At 35.3% G+C, this 21565-nt stretch overlaps 1 protein-coding gene across 4 annotated transcripts in view; it reads right to left on the reverse strand.

The window, feature by feature from the left end:
* FBXW7 (F-box and WD repeat domain containing 7) overlaps positions 1–21565 on the reverse strand; it is a 262753-nt gene that overhangs the window by 72812 nt on the left and 168376 nt on the right. The window contains exon 1 of one of the 4 annotated variants that reach the window (XM_027866991.1): positions 10198–10344. The exons of the other annotated variants lie outside the window; for them this stretch is intronic. Within the exon in view, the coding sequence (XP_027722792.1) occupies positions 10198–10344 (147 nt within the window). Of the gene's footprint in view, positions 1–10197; positions 10345–21565 lie in introns of those variants that run through there. 4 annotated transcript variants of the gene reach the window in all.

Here is a 21565-nt window from a genome sequence, read left to right on the forward strand (position 1 = left end):
AGGGTCACATATGGCCTCAAGGTCTCCCATCCCTGTGCCTAGCCTCTTTACATTTGAGGCAAATATTCGGATTGAGGTAAACGTAATGAGCAATTTATATTACAGGATCTGTTACAAGACAGGCACGGGGAAGAGGAAGACGGAGAAAGAACAGGCCTTTTTTTGTTTGAAATTACAACCAATAACTTCAGCTCAAGTTTTCTGCTCCAAAAATCCCATATGGGCCTGACAGTACTCCACTACTGCTCAAAACTCCTTTTACTTTCAACCCTTCAGTTTCTCCATACTTCTATAGGCTAACTCTTTCTGGGTCATCTCATTAAGTTCTCGGCAGGGCTGGGGATGCCATCTTGCCTCTTCTGAAGCAGCTGAATTCTTAAAGTCCCCATTCTTTCCCCTCAGTCTGTACCTCAAAGGTTGTGTATACTTTTAAGAACTCTCAGGACTGACTCGTTTACCTTCTTTCTCTAAACGGAAACATACCCAAAATTTCCCAAAGCTAACAGGAAATGCTTGTCAATTCAAATTACAAATCCAAGAACGGCAATCAGTTCTCAGACTTCCATTACAACAATAACTTGAATTATACAAAACTTTACATCTATGATCTCAACTGATTCTCACAACACTGTGAGGTGAATGTTATTTTTACCCTATATTACAGATGAGTAAACTGAGGCCCACAAAAGTTAAGTGACTTTTGTTTTCGCAGCTGTGAAGTCAGGTTGGATTAGAATCCAACACAAATAACATCATTTAAGTTTACTTAAATCTTCTCTAAAATAATTTCTGTGTTCAGTTTAATTTTTATGATCTCTTTTGATTTTATAACACTTTCATTTCCAAATAAAACCCTATCCTAACCAAAGAGATAACTCTTAAAACAAAGAAATTTTAAAAAGGGGGGTGGAGGGAACTAACCAATACTAGATTCAGTTTCTTAGGGAAAAATACTTTAACATATTAAATTATCAACAAAAGTCTGATTTTTTTTTTAAATATTAAAATTCCTTTGGTTCTTGTCCAGGTTGATGTTCAACTAGATGGCTTCAATGGTCTTTCCAAATCTAAGATGTTGTGATTTGTCTCCTATATTAAGGTTTATGTGCTTAAACTATATTAATCTATCCAGTAGAGCAGTTACTGTGTGAAGCTGAACCAGGCATTAATGTAGGCCTCTAATCAGGGTTAAGATAAAGTTATGGAATGTGACAATGACTATCCTTGTCTCATTCCTGGAATTTCTGTACTGTCTGGATTAATAGGTAGCAGCCAAAGTGGAAGCTGCTGCTGCCACCTGGTGTTGATTTGGACAGAGACATTCTTGGCCCGAACCCTGAAATTCTAATTCCACTGGAATTTAGGCGTGCTCTAAGGGAAGGATTCTTAACCTGGGGTCCATGAACTCATTTTAAAAAATATTTTAATAACTATTTCAATAATCATTTTTTTATAATCATAAGTATTTTATGTTATTTAAAAACATTCTGAGAAGGGGGGGGGCATAGGCTTCAACAGAATGCCAAAGGCGTCCTTGACACAAAAAGGTTAAAATTATCTGCTTTGTTAGACAGAAAAACTAACCCTGTGGTTCCTGTCCTCAAGCACACATTTCGTTTCTGAGGTGTTTCACCACAAAAAAAAAAAAAAGCAAAAAAAAAACAAAAAACAAAACGACCCGCGGTATTATGATGCAGTTCCTTCCAACAGCTGATTCTGACACTTACCTACTAAATTGTCTCATTCCTTCTTAGTAATGGAATGATACACATGCAAGTGTTGACTATCACTAACCAGCTGTGCAAACTTGCATAATTCACTTGGGCCTCAGTTTCCTTATCTGCAAAATTAGGAAGATGTATAAGATGGTCTGCAGTGGCCTGTCCAGGTCCAAAGTAAAAGATTATTGGGAACAGGAGGTAGGAAGAAGGGAAGGGAAGGAGAGCCTAGCACATAGTAGGCACTTAATATACACTGAGTGCTATTGAAGAAAGGCAAACAAAACACAAGGGAAGAATCAGTGCTGACAGTTTTAATAAATTACAAAATGTCTGGGCCAAAAAAAAAAAAAAAGGAAGCTTCAATTTGAAAAATGTATATAAATATGCAATTAATACATGACAATTTGCAATGCTACAAATTTGTTGTGAATAAATAGTAATAAAGTTGAGGATGTATTACCAGTAGTCTACAAAACCAAAAAAAAAAAGTTAATACATGAGTCTTCCTAAATGACATAGCTATGATAGAAATGTTAAGATAGAATGCAGTGGTGCTCTAAGAAATATGCCAGCATTCCGGTCAGCTGCTGCAGTTAATGTGAGAAGTAATCTTATGGTGCTGTTTATTAATAGCAACATGGTTGGAGAAAGGCTACCATTTGCACTGTACACACAATGCACTAAACATTCCCAAATGCAGAAGTCCAGTAAACAGTAAGACAATGGAAACAGACACTGAAGCACAAAAATTAGAGAATTAATGAAAGAAGAAACCTACTCCAACATTTTAGTTGTTTCATGACAATAACAAAGCCATGCATAGAAGAGTATCAGTTCAAGAGAGAATACAATTCACTGGTTAGTTGTTTGCTTTAAAGTAATAAAGTTATTTTTTAAAGGGACTTTACTAACAGTAGTACTCGACTAAAAATATTCCGAATTACCTTCAAATCTTTACATGATAATACAGAGAATTTATATATAAAGAAATGAAAAGAAAACGCAGTATACAAAATGTTGTGATGAAATCTGTCATTCCTAAAAAATAATAATAGAATTATTTTTAAAAATATCACCAAAAAGATTGTTTTTGCTATAAATCTTACCCCTCCACCCATCATCTTCCAAGGGATTTAGGGAATACGCAAATAGTACCATCCTATACACAATTTATTTCACTAGAGATACTACTACTGATGGTTGACTTTTCATGTCTATACTAACTTTGAAGGGGTAAAACTGTTAAATGGCACTCCCAGGATGAAAATTCCCTCCACCAATGCATATCAGCAAGTCTTCTATAATTCTGAAGTCTATAAAAACATGCTGGGACACTGAGAGTTAAATAACTTGCCAGTGGTCATAAAGCTACTATGTGCCCGAGAGAGAACTTGAACCAAGTCTTACTGACTCTTCACTATCCACTAGACCACAGTGCATGCCCTCTTGGACATAATGACAGTACTGACTGAACTTTAAAGTACTGTAACTTGAATAGTTGCTTTCTGAAATATGATCAAATCCTTTCAGTTCTTTTGCATAAACGGGTTTCAATGGGCTGGTTGGCTGAATGCTGAACTATTGGGAAGATACTAAGGAACATAAGTCAAAGGACTAGAGATATTCAACCAACTTAAGATATTTTCAAATTGAGGTTATGTGTACACATATTTTCAGTCCAAAAAAGACACAATGGATTTAGATATCTCAGAGTTAGAACAAAATAAATTATAACTGGGTTTTTTTTTAATTTAATTTTTTTTAACGTAAGTTCCTCCAAGATCATCAAAGTAAACTTTTCCAATAATGAACAAAAATTTCACTAAAAAGTGATCAAAGTTTGTTTCCAATTTTCCATATTAAAGTTCTAACTGTGCTTCTCTATTCATACCAGCATAGTAGATTGGATAGGGTACTGTATTAGGAGTCAGGAAGTTCTGGGTTCAAATTCTGCCTCAGACACTTACTAGCTATGTGACTTTGGGTAAGTCATTCAACTCTGTGCCTTGTTTTTTTCACCTATAAAATGAAAGGGTTGGACCTGATTGGCTCCAGTGTCTTTTTCAGGTCTAAATCTATCTTAAGCAATTTTGCTAAAAAGTTTTAACTCAGCAATGTGATGAGTATGGGCTATTACAGTATAAGGCTGGTTAAGATAACACAGCCCTTGAAAAAATCACTCCTTTATCAACACCAAGGTCTCCCAAATAGGTACAAGTTTTGAAACATTTGCAACTTATATAAGCATGAAATTTCACCCATCACAGGAGAAAATTTTCTAAGTGCATAATGTTTACAGGAAATCTCCAATTTATATGCATATATCTGTGTAGGTTTTGTTACAAAATATTTTTTCTACGTCAAGTATTTGAAGGTCAGAATCTACTCTCCAAGAGAAATATTAAGCATAACCATTAGGTTTTCAAGCTATTTAATTGTATAACATATGAAGCATTAAACATTTGCAATGAAAATAATTGTGCAGGTAGCTAGGTGGCGCAGTGGATAGAGCACCGGCCTTGAAATCAGGAGGACCTGAGTTCAAATCTGGCCTCAGACAAAACAGTTGACACTTACTAACTGTGTGACCCTGGGCAAGTCACTTAACCCCAACTGCTTACCAAAAAAAAAAAAAAAAAAAAAAAAGAAAATAATCGTAAACAATCCTATAAAAGTGATCAAGCAAAATTAGCAAACAATACCTTTTATTAATCTTGAATACTGATGCTGGATGGGAAAGCAAATGCTTTATTAAAGGAGAACAGGGAAACAAGATGTGTAAAGGTTCTGAAGATTAATTTCTAGACACCTTCAAAGATTTTAGAAGTGGAACATAAATTCCTCGAGGATAGGGACTGTTTTGTTTATATCTCTATATTTGCAGTGCGTTTCACATAGTAAGTACTTCATAAATGTTTGTCAGTTTGAATAAATGAATGCTGAATTGACGACACTGATTCTTTTCATTATACCTAATTTTGCTTTAAAATTTAAAAGTCTGTTGGCTATTCTGATCAATACAATGATCCAAGACAATTCCAAAGGACTCATGATGAAAAATGTTATCCATCCCCAGAGAGAAATGATAAACTCTTAGTGCAAATTGAAGTATAATTTTCTCACTTTCTTTACTTCTCTTGCTTTCAAAAAATATGGAAATACGTTTTCATGATTTCACATGTATAACTGATATCATGTTGCTTGCCATCTCAGTGAGTGGGAGAGGGGGTAGAAAGGAGGGAGAAAATTTCTAACTCAAAATGTAAAAAGAAAAGAACGTGTAAAATAAATTGGGGGGGGGGAGGGTCACCTTTACAAGTCTGCTTTTTCCATGATACCAGTATGCTATTACCTCTATTTACCAATCACAATCTTTCTATTTGGACTTATAAGTGAGAGAGGAAAAAAAATTCCTGAGATATCTAGACAAGAGCTAGAGAGATGTACATAAATAACTCTTTATGAGAAATAAAAGACTGGGAGGAAGATGAAGGAAGATTGGGGAGTGGAAGAGCACATTGCTTATGCATGAGCCCAAGAGGACAGAGAGGTGGTAACTTCTAGTTTAGTTCCCTAAGTGAGCCACTAAGCAGTGCCATTAGCCCAAAACAGCTTGGTAACTGGCCTGAAGGTCTGTATTTATATGGAATGGATAGATGATATGGAATGGATAGAGGAGTCACTTCCTCCCTCTACCTGTCATCAAAAATTGTGGGCAATCAGTTGTCAATTCTACCGGCATGACATCTCACAACCATAGATTGCTTTCCATTTGTACTATAACCATTTATGTTCAGGGCCTCTCTCATTACCTTTTACCTAGTCCTAGCCATTATGATGTCTTTCTAACTGGTACTACCTACTCTATTCTATTCCCTCCAGAATGAATGAATTGAAAAGTTATCTAAGTGCTTAACATGTGCCAGGGCATTGTGATAAAGGCTGGGGTTACAAGAGAAAACCAAGCAAGACAGTTCACGACGCCAAGTTGATTATATTCTCATAGGGGAGAACAACATATATAAGGATGTAGTGGTCAGGGAGGAATATTCTGGACAGGTAAGTCAAAGGGAATGGTTACTGGAGTCCTAAGATAATTGACTGACACACATGTTTTCTAGAAAAGGTAATGTTAATTTTTTTTGCTGTTCTCAGAGAAGATAGTACAGCAGAGAGATGGCCAGAAAATGGCATGGTGCGTCAGAGATTCAGGGTCCCAGAGGCAGTGCTTGAGCTATAGATCTGAGTTGGAAGCTGGGTTCAGGCAAAACAGCATGGAGAGGATCCATTTTCCCCATCATCACCTCACTAATCTTCCTAATGTATCATTATGGTCAAATTAATTTCCAATTCAAATCTCAGTGATTACCCATGGCCTCATGAAATATAAATGACTAATTCTGCCATTTAGGGCTCTTTACAACCTACTCCAAACTCCCTTTCCAACTTTAACTTGTACTACTTTCCTTCATGTATTCTTCCAGACCCACTGGTCTACCTGTAGGCCACATTTGCTGTATCTCTACACTTTCTAGCTGTGGATCTCCTTTTATAAAGGACTTAGGCAGGCTGAGACTGGAACTGGGGTCCAAGTACAGATTCATTGCTCTTTCTTCTATTAGGCTTTCCTTCACTACTTGTCACTCTCTGAAATGACAGCTCACATTCTCACTCTCATCTCCTTTGCACTCCATTATTTCACTGGATGCTATTTCTTTCCTATATATAATAGCCTCTTTAAGTACAGAATGTTTCATAACCATTTTTGTAACTCCTGTGCCTAGCATAGTGTCCTAAACATCCTTAAAGAATGTATGTTTACTTGAATCATATTATATTCAAGAAGTTTCACGTACAAGTTAAGTGTCTATAACTTAGGGAATGCCTTATGACAAAAAGTGTATATTTCACATAATATAAGGCCTTTAAAATGGTCTTTAAATTAATTGTCAACTATTATATATATATAGGTCACATACTTGTCTTCTTTGGCCAACTTTCTATTTAGCTCTTGATCTCTTTAAAATCATCATTAGAAAGTCCATCAAAAATAAACAAGAGAAAAAGACATTATTTCAGGAAAACAGCTCTGGAGGAATATGGGAATATTGGATAAGTTGAAATTCCAGATTATCTGTAATTAAGTTCAATTACATCACGAAAATCAGACTGTAAACCTCGATTGCATAGGAGCATGCCCCAAAATTCTTCCAAATGACGTTTGAATATTTTTTCTTTGACTGAACATTTTATAGTTTCTATGTAACTTGATGTTGATTTTTTTTTTTAACAATTTAAGTAATATAACTTGGAAAAAATACACTTTGAGGCAACACCATTTGCCATCCTTCTTGGCTCCAGAGCCCCTGGCCAGACTTTTGGTCGTTGGCTGAGCCTCAAAGATCTCTAAAAAAGCTATATACTTAATTCTTTGCCATTCTCCCAAGTTCCCCACTGTTCTCTTTCTCCGCACTGCCTCTGTTCAGACAACACAATGAAGGGTCCAATAAACTCCAAACCCCTGCTGAGGGATCAGTATGCCCCACCCACCTTCCTTGGCCATCCTCCTCATGTTGGCAGGAAACGATGCTGATGCCTCCACTACACATTTAGTACATGATTCATATGCAAGGGCATATGAGGCACTAAAGGGCAATATTTATCCATAAGCTATGGCAGTAGGCTATTCTTTTACCCTAAAAAATATAGAATAACCAGTATTTACCAATTTTCATTCAACATAGTAATACATTAAGATAGTATTTAGAATACTTAAATATGGGAAATATGAAATTAAAAAATCTAATTTTACTTTCAAAAGGTAAACATATACTAGTTTATGAAGTGATATTGGCACTAAATATAAGGAACATACTGAGTATACACCTATCTATTTTACTATCAATTTATCATGTATGCATGACACTAAGATTATAAATTTCATTAAAATATTTCTAGAAGTTAGATTAATTAAGACTATAGTTGCTGTCATAGTCTGGTGTATGCATTTTTAAAAATGTCACAGCATTAACCTTTACACTAGTCATTTCAAATATTATTTGATTCAACCCATAAAAGAACATGCGAACAAATGTTATAGTTCAAGACAACCCAGAATCTCATTAAGAAGTCAGTTTTTAAATCTACCATACTAATTTAACAACAGCACCCCACACAATACCACCATCAAAACACCCTCCAAATTAGAGATGGTAATATGCTTTGTGCACTGTGGCCATTTATAGTAAACTGCTTGAGAGAAACTGAATATATTTAATGTACAAGATTTGAAGGACAAGATCAGATTAGCAAACTCTCAAAACAATCTTTTTATATACAAAGTATCACAAAATGCATTGATGAGATTTTTTTTCCTTTGAAGAATTTAAAGGTTTTTGAAAAACACTTCAATTGAACAAGAGAAAAAGTTATTCGACTATGTATAGCTTGACATAACCATAAGGAAATTATATTAGCACATTCCTCCCATAATGCTAATACTCATGGATTTGAAATGACATAGTAGCCAGTAATCAAACCAGAAGTATAGTCTATACATTCAAATGTCAGCTTTATTACTCAGAGTTAACTCAATAATACTGCTGAAACAAGATTATCATCTACATAGCATTGGGAAAAGCTAAATAGGACATTTCAGCAGCAATGTCCTTACATAAATACTTACAACTACAAGGTTAGTTCTCACTAAAACAATTTCTATATTCCACAAACAAGTTTAAGGCTCATCTTTTAAACTTAGTTTAAATTGGTACAACATGAAGGGTAATAATCTGTGGTGCTTTTTAAAGAGGTAGCACTAACAAGCATTACATTTAAAGAGTCAACAAACTTGTCTCATCAAATACTTTCAAGAATATTTTAATAATAAAAGCACCAGACACATCCAAATTTAGAAAGTCAGAAAACATACAATAATGAAGTCTACTGTAACATAGTAGCCTTTTAAAATATATTTAGCAAGAGAAAAAAAACAATTTTGTCAGAATTTCAACTCTAGAAAACAATCTTTTATTTTCTTAACTCTACATGATAGTTCTGTAAGTTTTACCTACCAAAGTGATAAATTTATTATGATCTGAAACCTATGAGAAAGTTTCACATTTAAACTACAGCAGTGGTACTCATTTACTTCAGAGAATACCAATAATTTCTGTGAGAGTAAGCAAGAGAGAAGGAACAGCAAATTCTTCAGAAAAGCATAGCAATACCAGAATGGAATGTGGCAAGATAAAGCTGTAATATCTGAATCCATTCAAAATGTTTCAAACTATAGGTACATAATATTTTAACCTTGTTGTAACATGGCTCCCACTAGGGAAAACAAGGTTGGGACAAGGTAAATGGGGGGAAATTTTATATACACACACACACACACACACGCAAAACTGAAGAAATAATTTATTAGAATAGAAAAAGGATTTTCATGAGCTTGTTTTATAATATATAATAGAACACTGAAGTTTTTCTTTCATTTACTTTTAAGCTTACACTGTCAACACTAAAGAAGCAAAAGGAAAACAACTTAACAGTTCTATGCAAACATCTACCTCGATTCCGGGCAGCCAAGCTATCTCATTTGTTGAAAAATTTACTGAGCAAGTACATTTTGGGCCTAATAACCTACTATACTAAAGAAAACTCTCATGGCAAAAAGCTAAGATGAAAATAAAATCACCACACTATTTATGATTCCAAAGAACTAATTATTGAGTTGTTATATTGCTTTTAAAAAGCGCACCCACAGAGAGACAGACAAGAATTTTAATATGAGGGCTAGTCACAAAACAGCATAAATCCAATTCTACAGTTACTTCAACAGTCCAGGATATCTATATATAAACTCTATCACAACTTCCACAGAGTAACATGCTATTTTTATTTTCTCCAACAGCAAATGTGCGTGTACGTATGTATGTATGCATGTATGTACGTACATATGTATGTATGTATCTATATCTATCTATATCTTAAGGTTGAAGTTTGAATTTAAGAAATGGAATAGAAAAAATAATGCACACAGTTTCAAATATTTGGTTCCTGGAAAACCTTTTTTAGGTACCAAAACTGTGGCTTCCATGTGTAAAAAATAACATTTAATATCCTTTTTTTCCTACCAAAAAATGAGAAAATTGAATTTATTTTCTTTTTGTTTCCTATTTTCTTTTGTTTTCTTTTATTTACTTCATAAGATTTCAAAATGTACATTTAGCAGTTAGTTACAAGATTTTTACCACATAAAAACAAATAAACACAAAAAAAATATGGATTAGTATACATCCCCTCTCACTCAAACAACAAAACAATCCAAACATTATGAAGTGATTAGATATGGTTTCAAACACTTGAGTACTTAGATTTACAAAATTCTGTAATGGTGTGCTAAATGACTTCTTTCCATGTACTTCTCTTTAAATAACGATTACATGTTCATATTTCACAACCTTTCCAGACTTACCCGTCTCCGACAAAAGGGGAGGCCCTGGGCAATGATGCTAATGCTAAATATCTTCATCACAGTTTGGTGTGGTAGAGGCTCTTTTGCATTTTTGAGATCAACAGGAACCAAGCCATGGTTTATAGTAGTTTTTCCTGGTTTTGACATTTTAAAAAAACTCACGGTTGTTGATCACTTTATATGTAACTCCAGCACATTGCTAGGTCCGCTAGCAACCAAACAGAAATATTTCTTCAAAATGAAAATAAAAGCTAAAAACCCAAAGCCTGCTGCTTATGTCTTTCAAACTTCTCCTCCTAACGTCCTGACCTGTCTGCTGCTTGGTAAAGTGCAAACTATCCTAGAATAGCCAGGAATTATAAATGACTGAAGTGAAAGCAGTCTGCTCCTGCCAGTCAAACAGCTGGTAGACCTCCCATGCGAAGTCAGTAAAGCACACGCTACTGAAAGTTGTGCTAAATTGCAGTGTCCACATTCTAACATGACAACCATGAACTAGAGTGTTTCTTATAAAATGAAAACCCATTCTTTGCCAATATCTGGAAACTGACCCATTTATCTCATCACTGAATCTTCCATTGTCCTCCCTACCTAATTATACTGAAATTGATAAACATTTAAAGAATACTTTTAAAATTAATCAGAGGTATGCTAACTGAAGCATCATATTGTAGTGGACGACGGACTGAAGGAAGTCAAAAGGACCTGGGTTTGAATCCCGGCTCTGGCACTTCCTACCTGGGGACATGAAGCAAATCATTTCATGTCTTTGGCCTTGAGTTTCTTCATCTGCAAAACAAAGAAACTGAATGGAATGACCTCCAAGTTTCCTTCCAGTTCTAAATCAATGATTCTACTTGAATAAACTCATAAACACAACACACTTCCATATACAAATATGGTCAGTAGAAAGAATGCTATATTTAATGTTAAAAGATCTGGGTTCCACTCTGAGCTCCTTCACTTGGTCACTCCAAGACTGTGGGTAAGTAATTTGACCTGTCTAAGCCTCTTATCTTACCTACATCATGGGACTGTTATGAAAGAAGTTCTTTGTAAAATCTAAACCATTACAATGTAAAGTATGTTACTATTAATATATGTACACACTATATATGTAAATATGTATGAATTTACGGGGTTAATTTAAATGAAAGATCACAATGAACACCATTATCTAAGTTTTAGGGTATGACTAAAAGATCTTCCTTTTCAACACATTCATTTCTTCTATGATACTAAACCCACTCCAATGAATATAAAAATTTGATATTTATATATCCTCTCTCTACATATAGCAATTTTCAATTTCTTTCTAGATTAGATAGCATTTATAAAACACTATGAGGTTCGCAAAGCACTTTAAATATTATCTCATTTGATTCTCACAGAAAACCTGTGGGGTACGTGCTAGTTTTATCACCATTTTTACAGGTGAGGAAACTGAGGCCAGGAGAGGTTAAATAATTTGCCCAAAGGTCACATTAATAATAAGCGTCTGTGGTATGATTTAAACTCAGATCCTCCTGATGCAAAGCCCAGCACTGCACCACCTAGCTGCCTATCTCATTCATGTTATTTAGAAAAAAACAATTTCCTTTCAAACACACTCATAAAACAGCCAAAACATGTTCAGTTGTTGCAGTTGTGTCCAGCTCTTCGCGACTCCATTTGAGGTTTTCTTGGCAGAGATAATGGAGTGGTTTGTTATTTATTTCTCCAGCTCATTTTATGGATAAGAAAACTGAGGCAAACAGGGTAAAGTGACTTGCCCAGGGTCACACAGCCAGTAAGTGTCTGAGGCCATTTGAACTCATGAAGATGAGTCTTCCTGATTCCAAGTCCAGTACTCTATCCACTGCATCACCCAGCTGCCCAAAATACATGCATGTGTTCTGAATTTAAATATCTAAATTTAATATATGTAGCAACTATTTCTCTGTACTTTATTTCCATTCGAAGGACTCATCATGGTGACCCTGGGTTCTTGAAGCTTGTGCCAGCAGAAGTGCAAGCTCAGGCAAGAGCCATCAACTGGGACTCTCTTGGAATCCAGGAAGGGGTAAAAAGAAGGCTTGAGATCCTCACTAGGGTAGTGAGTGATCACAAAAGTGCAATCACAGGAAGGAGGAAATGTCTAAAGAAAAGGTACTACCAGATGCACTTTAAAGCCTTCTAACAGTTTCCCCAGCCTTCAAATGGGTTTAACAAGCATTTCCTGAGCACTAGGCCAGGAACGTGGCCAGGCACTAGGGATAAACCAAGATAAAAATTAGTTTCTAAAGTCAAGGAATTTAAGTTCTGCTAGAGGAAAACAAGAAGAAGATAAGCATAACAAAACAGTATAAATACAAAGTAACTTGAGGGGGAAAGGTGGAAGCATTAACCACCGAGAAATCAAGAAAGGTCTTCTAAAAGAGCTGTCAGTCCTAGTGTATGCAGTGACTATGCCGGGCACTGGGGATACAAAGACAAACCAAAAGAATCCTTGCCTTTGAGGACATTCCATTGATATTGGTATGTATAGTATGTTGTGTGGGGGTGGGGGGTAGATTGTAGGATAACATGTAAGAAATAAGAATAGGGACTGGACAAGTAATTTCCTTTCTCCCCTCTGTCCTCCCTCCCTCCTTCCCTTCCTTCCTTCCTCCCTCCCTCCCTCTCTCTTTCATTGTCTTGTTACTTCAATATAGAAAATCATAAACTAAACTAAAACTAAAAATGATAGGGCTAAATAGGTCTAATAACCTTTGATTAGACAAATGACTTATAATTCTGACCTCTTACTATTCAAATGGGAGGTTAATGAAAAAGTAAATTGATAATTCTGAGCAGTAGGATACATCCTTGATGTTTATATGCTGTTTTATAAAAAGGGAAGGAAAAAAAAACAAATGCTCAACTAAAGCTGAGTTTTCAGAGGTCCAGGTGAAATGTGACCCAAAGACATATGTCTAGTTAGAAGTGGGATTTAAATCAGAGTTCTAAGGCCAGTGCTTTCCCCTCCATCTCTAGAAACTACAATACTGTGAAAGACACGTGTGTTTACATTGCATACAATCAATATGACTATTCATCAAATTAGGAAGAGTAGTGGATTTACAGTTAGAAGCTTGAGTTTCAAATACTGTCTGCCACTTACAACCTGTTTCCTTGGGAAAATCTCTTCACCTTGTTGGGACTCAGTTCCCTCCTTAGAAAAATGGCCTTTTCCACCCTCTCTAGTTCTATAATCCACTATTCTAACCTGTACCTAAACAAAAATTATCCTCATAAGATCCTCAGCCATGACTTGATGATGCCCAGGGACAAGTATACCATCTGCTAAGAAATCCCATTCTATTTTTGGACACTTTCTAAATGCTAGCAAGATTGTCCTTTTTCACTTAAATCTGGTTCATTCAGTAGAAGCTGACAATTATATAGACCTGAGTCCTAGTCCTGCTTCAGATGCTTAATAGCCATCTGACCATGGGTCAATCACTTAACTGCTCTCAGCCTCAGTTTTCTTCATCTATAAAATGGAGATAATAGCTCCTACCTTCAAAGGGTTGTTATGAAACTCAAATGAGATAGTAAATATTAGCTATTATTATTAGCTGATACTTTTACGGTAGATTCCTTGTCCAGCTAAAGAAACAGACATAGAGGAACACGGTAATGTGACCAATGTGGCTACTTGATCACTTATATCAAGGTTTTCCAAACTCTAGAATTATTTTAATTTCCAATAACATATTAAAATTCCTTTTTTTTTTACTTAGACAAGCATATTTTTAAAGTAAATGGGAGTTTATTTTTTTAAAAAATATATATATTAAGGGGCAGCTAGGTGGCACAGTGGATGGAGCACCAGCCCTGGAGTCAGGAGGACCTGACTTCAAATCCGGCCTCAGACACATAATACTCACTAGCTGTGTGACTCTGGACAAGTCACTTAATCCCAACTGCCTCACAAAAAAAAAAAAAAATTATATAATATTAGACACTGAGTTCTCAAACTGGCAAAATTGGAACTTGGAATAAAAGCCTTCGTATCACTCATTTTCCTGAGACCAGGTCACATTAAAAAGGTAGTTAAATTTAAAATTAGTTTTTTATATTTGCAGAGAATTAGTACCTAGAAAAACAGGAACAAAGAAAAGATGACAAATAACGCATATGTGTGATATACACTGTGCTATATAAAGGAGCAAAAGTCCACAACTTTGAAGTTTCAGTGGACATAAGGGAGGTGAATAACTCGATCTTAGAAAATACCAAATTTAAATCAGACTTACTAGGTAACAACTGCCCTCAACTGGATAGAAAGAAGCACTGCAATCCCATGAAATAAAAATGAAAACTAAATTGAATCATTTCTGGCCATTTATTTTCACCTATCAGAAGCCTTACAATCACTGGGGTCATGGGTGTGTGCATGTGCGTGTGCGTGTGTGTCTGTGTGTGTGAGAGAGAGAGAGCGAGAGAGAGAGAGAGAGACAGAGAGAGAGACAGAGAGAAAGAGAATGTGTGTCTCTGGGTGACAATCAGGCCATGCAGACAAAACTGAATTGTTTTTTTTCCTACAAGTTTAAAGGTAGAATAAGACTAGGTGAGATGGGGATTTAAGTTAAATGAAAAGAAAAATAAAATGATCACAAATGGTCACAAATACTACATCAAAACATTATTACTGAAATAAATCAGGTGAATAGGTAGGGAAAGATGAGGAAGTTTCCAGGAGGAGGAATAAATGACCTAGAACTTAGAGTAAGGATTGAAATACTACTCTGATTGGAATTAAAAATAACGGTTTTGAATAACTGCTTTAAACCTCAACAGATTGGATGGCTAAAGGCTTTAGCTATTTTAAAGGTATGACCAAGTCCCCCAGAAGACAGTCCCAAAGTAGTCAGTACTGCTTGCTGGGAGCTATTTCATCTTGAGGTATTCCAGGATTATCTTGAGGGCGGACCTTGAATTTGTTTGGGGGAAAGAGTGTTGTTGTTTCTACTATGACCCCATTAGCGCTTTGGGATAAGCTTAAATTCTGAGTCAACAACATAAGTTTTGCTTTACTTTTTAAATCTCCTTTGCCTTTCAATTAATTATGAACTGCACAGTACACCAGTTACCCTTTGTAATGCAGAGGCTATCCCTGGGTGGTCTTAGTATATATTGAAAAAAAAACAAGAAACTTTTTTAAAGTGTCTCTTTTGTCCACTTTGACTTATTTTCCTGCTCCAGTAGTAGGCTAATGGTTGAGATTTAAGTGAGAGGATTAAAAAAAGAAAGAGAGAGAGAGAGCGCTATAGTCTCACCATTATAGGGAGCTCTAGGAAAGACCCATCCATTACCAATGCAGATCTGCAGCCTTTCTGTAATATATGACTAGGCCCCACCAATAGTATGCCATAACAGGCAGAACTTGAACTCAAGTCTTCCTGCTCTGTCTTCCATGTCAAGATACATCAAAAGAGAGGATCTGGGAAATAGTTTTGTTACTAAATTTAAGCATCCTAGCTCATTCATTATAATCTTCAAAAACTCCATACCAATATACTTTCATCATAAAGCATATGCATGACAAACTTTCAGAAGAATACAGCAAATGGGATAAGTATGGCAAAACCCTCAGCTTAAGAAAACATTGCAATGTCCTTGCTAAAGGGAAAAGTGACCTCTAGGGATGGCCATTATTTGTGAAAGGCAATATAAATAATAAAAAACGACCCTATATAGCACTTTAGGGTATTTTATATACATTATTACATCTGATTCTCAAACTAATCCTGTGAGATAAACAATTGGTATTATTAGTCCCATTTTATAGATGAAGAAATTGGGAATCAGAGAGGTTAAGTGATATGCTCGTGGTGAGTTTCAGAGGCAGGATTTAAACCCAAGTTTCTTCTTAGTCAAAGTCCAGTGGTTCTTTCACTATATCGTGCTGCTTTTCCTAATAACAGCTGACACATTCATAGCCCTTTAAAGTTTGAGAATTATATTATAAAATATTCTTTGCTTTACATCAACCTTTTAAGGTACATAGTGGAGATACAAATGGGGAGAATGAGGCTTAGAGAGTGCATGTGATGCAAATGGTCACAGAGTTAATATGGTCGGGGCAGCATCTGTACCTAAGTTTTCGAGACTCAAGGTCTAGCATGTCCATCCCACTATGAAGGTTATTTCTCAGAAAAATAAAATAAGAGTTTTCCATCAAGGAAATTATAATCTAGAATACTCAACAATAACAACAGCAAACATTTATAAAGGATTTTAAGGTTTTCAAAGTTCTTTAGAAATATTTTCAAGAGTTACTAAAGCTTAAAGATATTATCCTATTTACAATACCTATTTCTATAACCTTTTGGGAAAATTATAAATTATCACTTCATTTACTTTATTTCTATTTCTCAATGCTTAGTATAAAAATAAGTCACAGACCTGACAATGATCCGTATATTTAGAAGTCAAATTTCTAATATAGCAACTAAGGTTAAGGGTAAGCTACATAAGAAAGATATGCTCGCTAAAGATATTTTAAATAAAGTTCTACCAGTTAACAGATGAAAGTCATTTCAATTCTCAGATTCAAGAACCAGTGAAGCTGCTTTTCACAGAAGTTTGCAAATGCAAAAGAGAAATTTTTTTTTCTTCCTTTAAAGGAACTTATTTAAAATTGAGAAATCCTTTGAGAATGAGAGAAAAGTTTATCTGTATAGTACAGTCTAAGACCAAAATGGTAAAGGCTGAATAATCTGCAGAGTTCACTATTTTACGTTTCTTATTTTGACCTAGTTGAAAGCATTTTTTAAAAAAGTAAACACATTTCATATTTTCTCTGTTATCAATACAATTAATGTTTACAAAGTGTCTTAAAATTTGCAAAGTGATTTATAAGTATTATATCATTTTATCCTAACACTGGGAAGGTAGGTGCTATTATTATCCCCATTTTATAGATGAGTAAACTAAGGCAAACAGGCTAAGTAACTTGCCTAGATTCACACAGTCTTAAGACTATTTCTACTTATGTCAAAGAAGATAACACATTCAATATTTTATGAGTAAACCTAGCTTTTTTGGTGACAGCAATCATTCTAAAATAGCATGCTCAAAAAACTATTAAATTATCTATAAAATCTAAATTTGAGTTAAATGTCCTGATTTTGAGAAATCAGCTAATCTATGAAAAAGATTGAACAGTCCAACAAGCAAGGCTTTCAATTAGTTGAGGCTGACATACCAGAGAGAGTGCTGGGGCTAAACAGTAAGGAAGAGCGTTGCTTGAATTTTGCTTCAAGGTACCTAGTTTTTTCCCCCCACTTATACTCAGACAGCCATGCAAATTTATCTTAACTTTATGGATTTTTCTAACAGTAATCAGCAGAAGTTTTATGAGGTAAAACTTTAAAAGATGATGAGAATAATTTATTCCATTATATGTGACACTAAAATTATTCAATTTAAGATCTCATCTGAAAGGTGATTTCATTTCTGACAAATTCTCATTGTTTAGATGTCCCATTTTAATGGTTATATTTATCCGAAAGCTACCTTAGTCTAGACTATTGCTATTTAGAATGTAATCTCTTAGAGGTATATCATGGCTTGATTTTTTACTTTGTTTTCTCAGTGTCTTGCACATAGTTGATGCTTAATAAATGCTTATTGAAATGAACAGAATATATCCTCAACTTCTGGCAACCTATAGTAGAGGTTCCATGAATAGGAAGTAGACAAAACAGAACAGGCATTCTCTTAGCTTATTGTCAGGTGAATAAAAGTGGAACCTCTCCCAAAAGGGAAAAATATGACTATCACTTCATTAGTCAAAAATAGTTACAAGTACCCACTAAATGTAGAGACCCATTCTAGCTTCCTTCTCTCATTAACACGTTCTGGGGTTAGAGAAAACCCAAGTGGGCAAGTTATAGGCAGTAGGAATACATTCAGTAGAGCCAGAGTCTCTGTGGCCAACCAAAGTTGGTACGCCCCACAACTAACACATGAAACTATGCGGATTTGTGTTTGTAATAGAAGCATAAACACCTGATACTTTCTATGATGAATTTATATTCAAATATTCTTGAATAGATGCCAACAGTACACATATACCACACTGAGTGCTTTAATGAATGAGAATATTCAAGAAGCTTACAGTCTAATGTGGATGAGATTAACAGAAAGAGTCCAAATACTAGACATACAGCATGGACATAAATCAGCTATGTAAATTACAGCACATTTAAAACTTCAAATAAATTAGAACATTAGCACATATGAACAGAATATTCTAAAGTAGTTTCCTTTGGACTGGGCAATTAGTTTTTAATGAGTGAGATGTGAGTACTTTTGTTTTTGTGGTTTATTGAAATGTGTATCAGCAGAAAAGAGTGTCAATATCTAAAATGAGACGGTGATATTGATAAATTATGGGTACTGGATCTCGTTATTTTGGGAGTTCCTTCCATTGATGTAGGTCACAACACATCTAAGCTCGCCATTCTGTGCAACTCTTATACATGTCTTCCCATTAGTTTGCCAAAATTATAGATTAACTATAAATCTTTTTGGTAAGTATAAAAATGTGGGTAGGTAGGTATACAATGTCTTTGAAACCATTCTTACACTGGCATAAATTGTTGTTGTTGTCATCCTTTGTTCTCAAAGAGGACCAAAATGACATCACTATGCTACAGTCAAGTTTAAGTGTGTCCAGCTGTGGCTGATCAGACCAATATGAGCTCGGAATGTTCTACCACAGGTCAGGCATAAATAGTCCACGTGAACTTTTGGGGTGGATTCTTGTGTTTCTTTCGAGCTACCTCCATTCTACTTTGCTCATAGAGCACAGCACCTTTTCTGATGTGGGTACGCCATGCTGGGGGGTCCCGTGCCAGTGTCTCCTACAGATACTTAAACAAACATTTTCTGACATGAACTATTTACAAATTTAGGACTTAATTTAGAAGCTTTGAAAAAAAGAGAAATTAACTTCATTCACTAAACAGTCATACAATAATACCTTTAAGCAAGATGAAAAATTATTCATTCAGTACTCAAATTATTTAAATGCAGAAAAGCTACTTTACCATGATTATCTTCACATTAGGATGTCTTTTAAAATTTTCACACTACAGTTGCAGAGTTTCCTGAAAAACGCATTTAACTACATAATAGCACTTTTCTCTCATTAAAAGTAAATAATGAGGATTTTGCTTGTCAAGCTGGTTAAATGCAGGAAAATATCATGCAGCAAAATCCTCTCACATAGTTCTGTAATGGATATCTCTCTGCTGAGGGAATGGGAGAAAAAAAATCTAAATATTATTAGAGCCAATTTAAAATTCAGAAATATGTATTCCATGAAGAGAAACAGAAACTTTGAACTGGGCAAGCAGGTATAGAAAGAGGAAAGTAGTATTTGTATTAGATGAATCAACCAATATTTGCTACCCATTGAAGATGATAAATATCAAAATAACTTTTATTTGGCTTTGCAGGCATGATCTGGGCAAGTTAGCTAAGCTGGTTATAGTATCAACTTGATGAGGCAAAGCTTGGTTGGGTTTAATTCTCAAAAAATGTCTATTAACTTCACAAAGAAAAAAAAATTCAAATGCCAAACAATGCTCATTGTATCAGAGTGCTAAATGTACTACTGAGGATTTTATGTACTTTCACTCTAACAGCTCAGTGTATCTGTTACACCTGCTGAAGGTACTAAATGTAATCTTGCATCAGGTGGCAAAAAGTCTATTCTTTTTTTGAATCAGGGCTATGAATTCATCATCATCACTATCCCCAACATCACAGCATTTATACAGCGCCTACTACACATGCAAGGTACTGTGCTAAGCACTTTACAAACATCTTATTTGATCCTCACAAGCAACCTGGGAGGTAGGTGCTATAATCATTCCCATTTCACAGTTAAGGAAACTGAGGCAACCAGAGGTTGAGGGATTTGCTCGATCAAAGTTACACAGCTAATAAGAGTCTTTAGGCTGGATTTGAATTCAGGTCTTCCTAACTCTAGGCCCACTGTTTTATTCATTATACCACCTAGTTGCATCCTCCTTCTGGATTTTCACTAACCTAGTATGTTTTACCACATAGAAACTTTGAGTTTAAATAGTCACCTAAAAAGATAATTGCTACTACCATGTCTTCAAAACAGAGATTACATCTTTTTGCCAAGTGAACATATGGTTCTTTAACTTCTTTTGGTGCTGAATAAATACTTGAGTATTTCAATGTGAGAGTATTATTTTCATTGCATAAATTGTTTCCAGACAAATGCTGGGAAGACAAAGTCATGATGCTCTCAAAGAAAGGACCAATTAATTCTGATTATTCTGACACTCTCTTCCCCTACCCCTACCCCTGGCTTCAGCAGCAAGAGAAGCAACCCAGGAGCATACCCCCATTCCCATGTAAGGAGAGAAGCCTTGGCATTTCTGTTTCACTATTTGGATCACTTTTAAGATTTTAGTCATCTATTTAGCTGCACTAGCAATGATTGTTATCCTGCTATCATAAAGAGATTAGAATCCCACTTTACTATTGAAGTGATTATTAAAGTACAAAGAAAATAACTTCAAGGAATCAAGTCTACCCTATGATACACAGGGAATAATCAACTCATCTAAAAGTTCCAGAAACTAATTCTCAACTTATTTTCTTAAGTAAACTCTCCTTTTTCCTTTTTTTTTCCCAGCTCCACTCTTGATTTTCCAAATCTCTGTACAAACATCATTCTCTCCTTAAAGATGATTCCTCTGATTTTTGATTTCTTGCTTAGACCACTATTTTCATGAAGAGTCTGGCAGGGGTGGGGAACCTGCAGATTCAGTCAAAGGACCACACTTGAGGGCCTAGAGGGCCACATGTGGCCACAAGGTCGCAGGTTCCCCACCCCTGGTAGGTTATCCATGTTCCCCACTCCACTCCTGATAATCTGGGTTTCACTTTACACTACTCCCAGCCCCATCTCCAGCTCCAGGTCATGTGTTGTATTCCCCTATTACAACATGAATTCGTTGTATTAGTATTCCCAGCTCATTGTGTGTAGGGCACTGAGTGCCTGACACAATTAAGTACTTAAATGTTCTGTCTCTATCAATTTATCTATCTATATATCCAACCACCCGCAATATATCTTTGGGATTTTAAGAACATGAACTTAATTTCTTTCTCCAGACCTCATCTAAACTATGTTAAAAGAAAGTGGAAACAAGAAAAATTTATGTAGAGACTGAGGAATTTGTTTTAGAAAATTCTGCCAAAGAATGGCTTTTCTCGAAAATCTTTTTTCAAATACAAAAGTAAACTTTAAGGCTTCAATTACACTGGAGGTTCTTAAACCCATGGACTA

The sequence above is a fragment of the Vombatus ursinus genome, unplaced genomic scaffold (assembly GCF_900497805.2).
Source record: "Vombatus ursinus unplaced genomic scaffold, bare-nosed wombat genome assembly UNPS02014784.1, whole genome shotgun sequence".
Taxonomy (NCBI): domain Eukaryota; kingdom Metazoa; phylum Chordata; class Mammalia; order Diprotodontia; family Vombatidae; genus Vombatus; species Vombatus ursinus.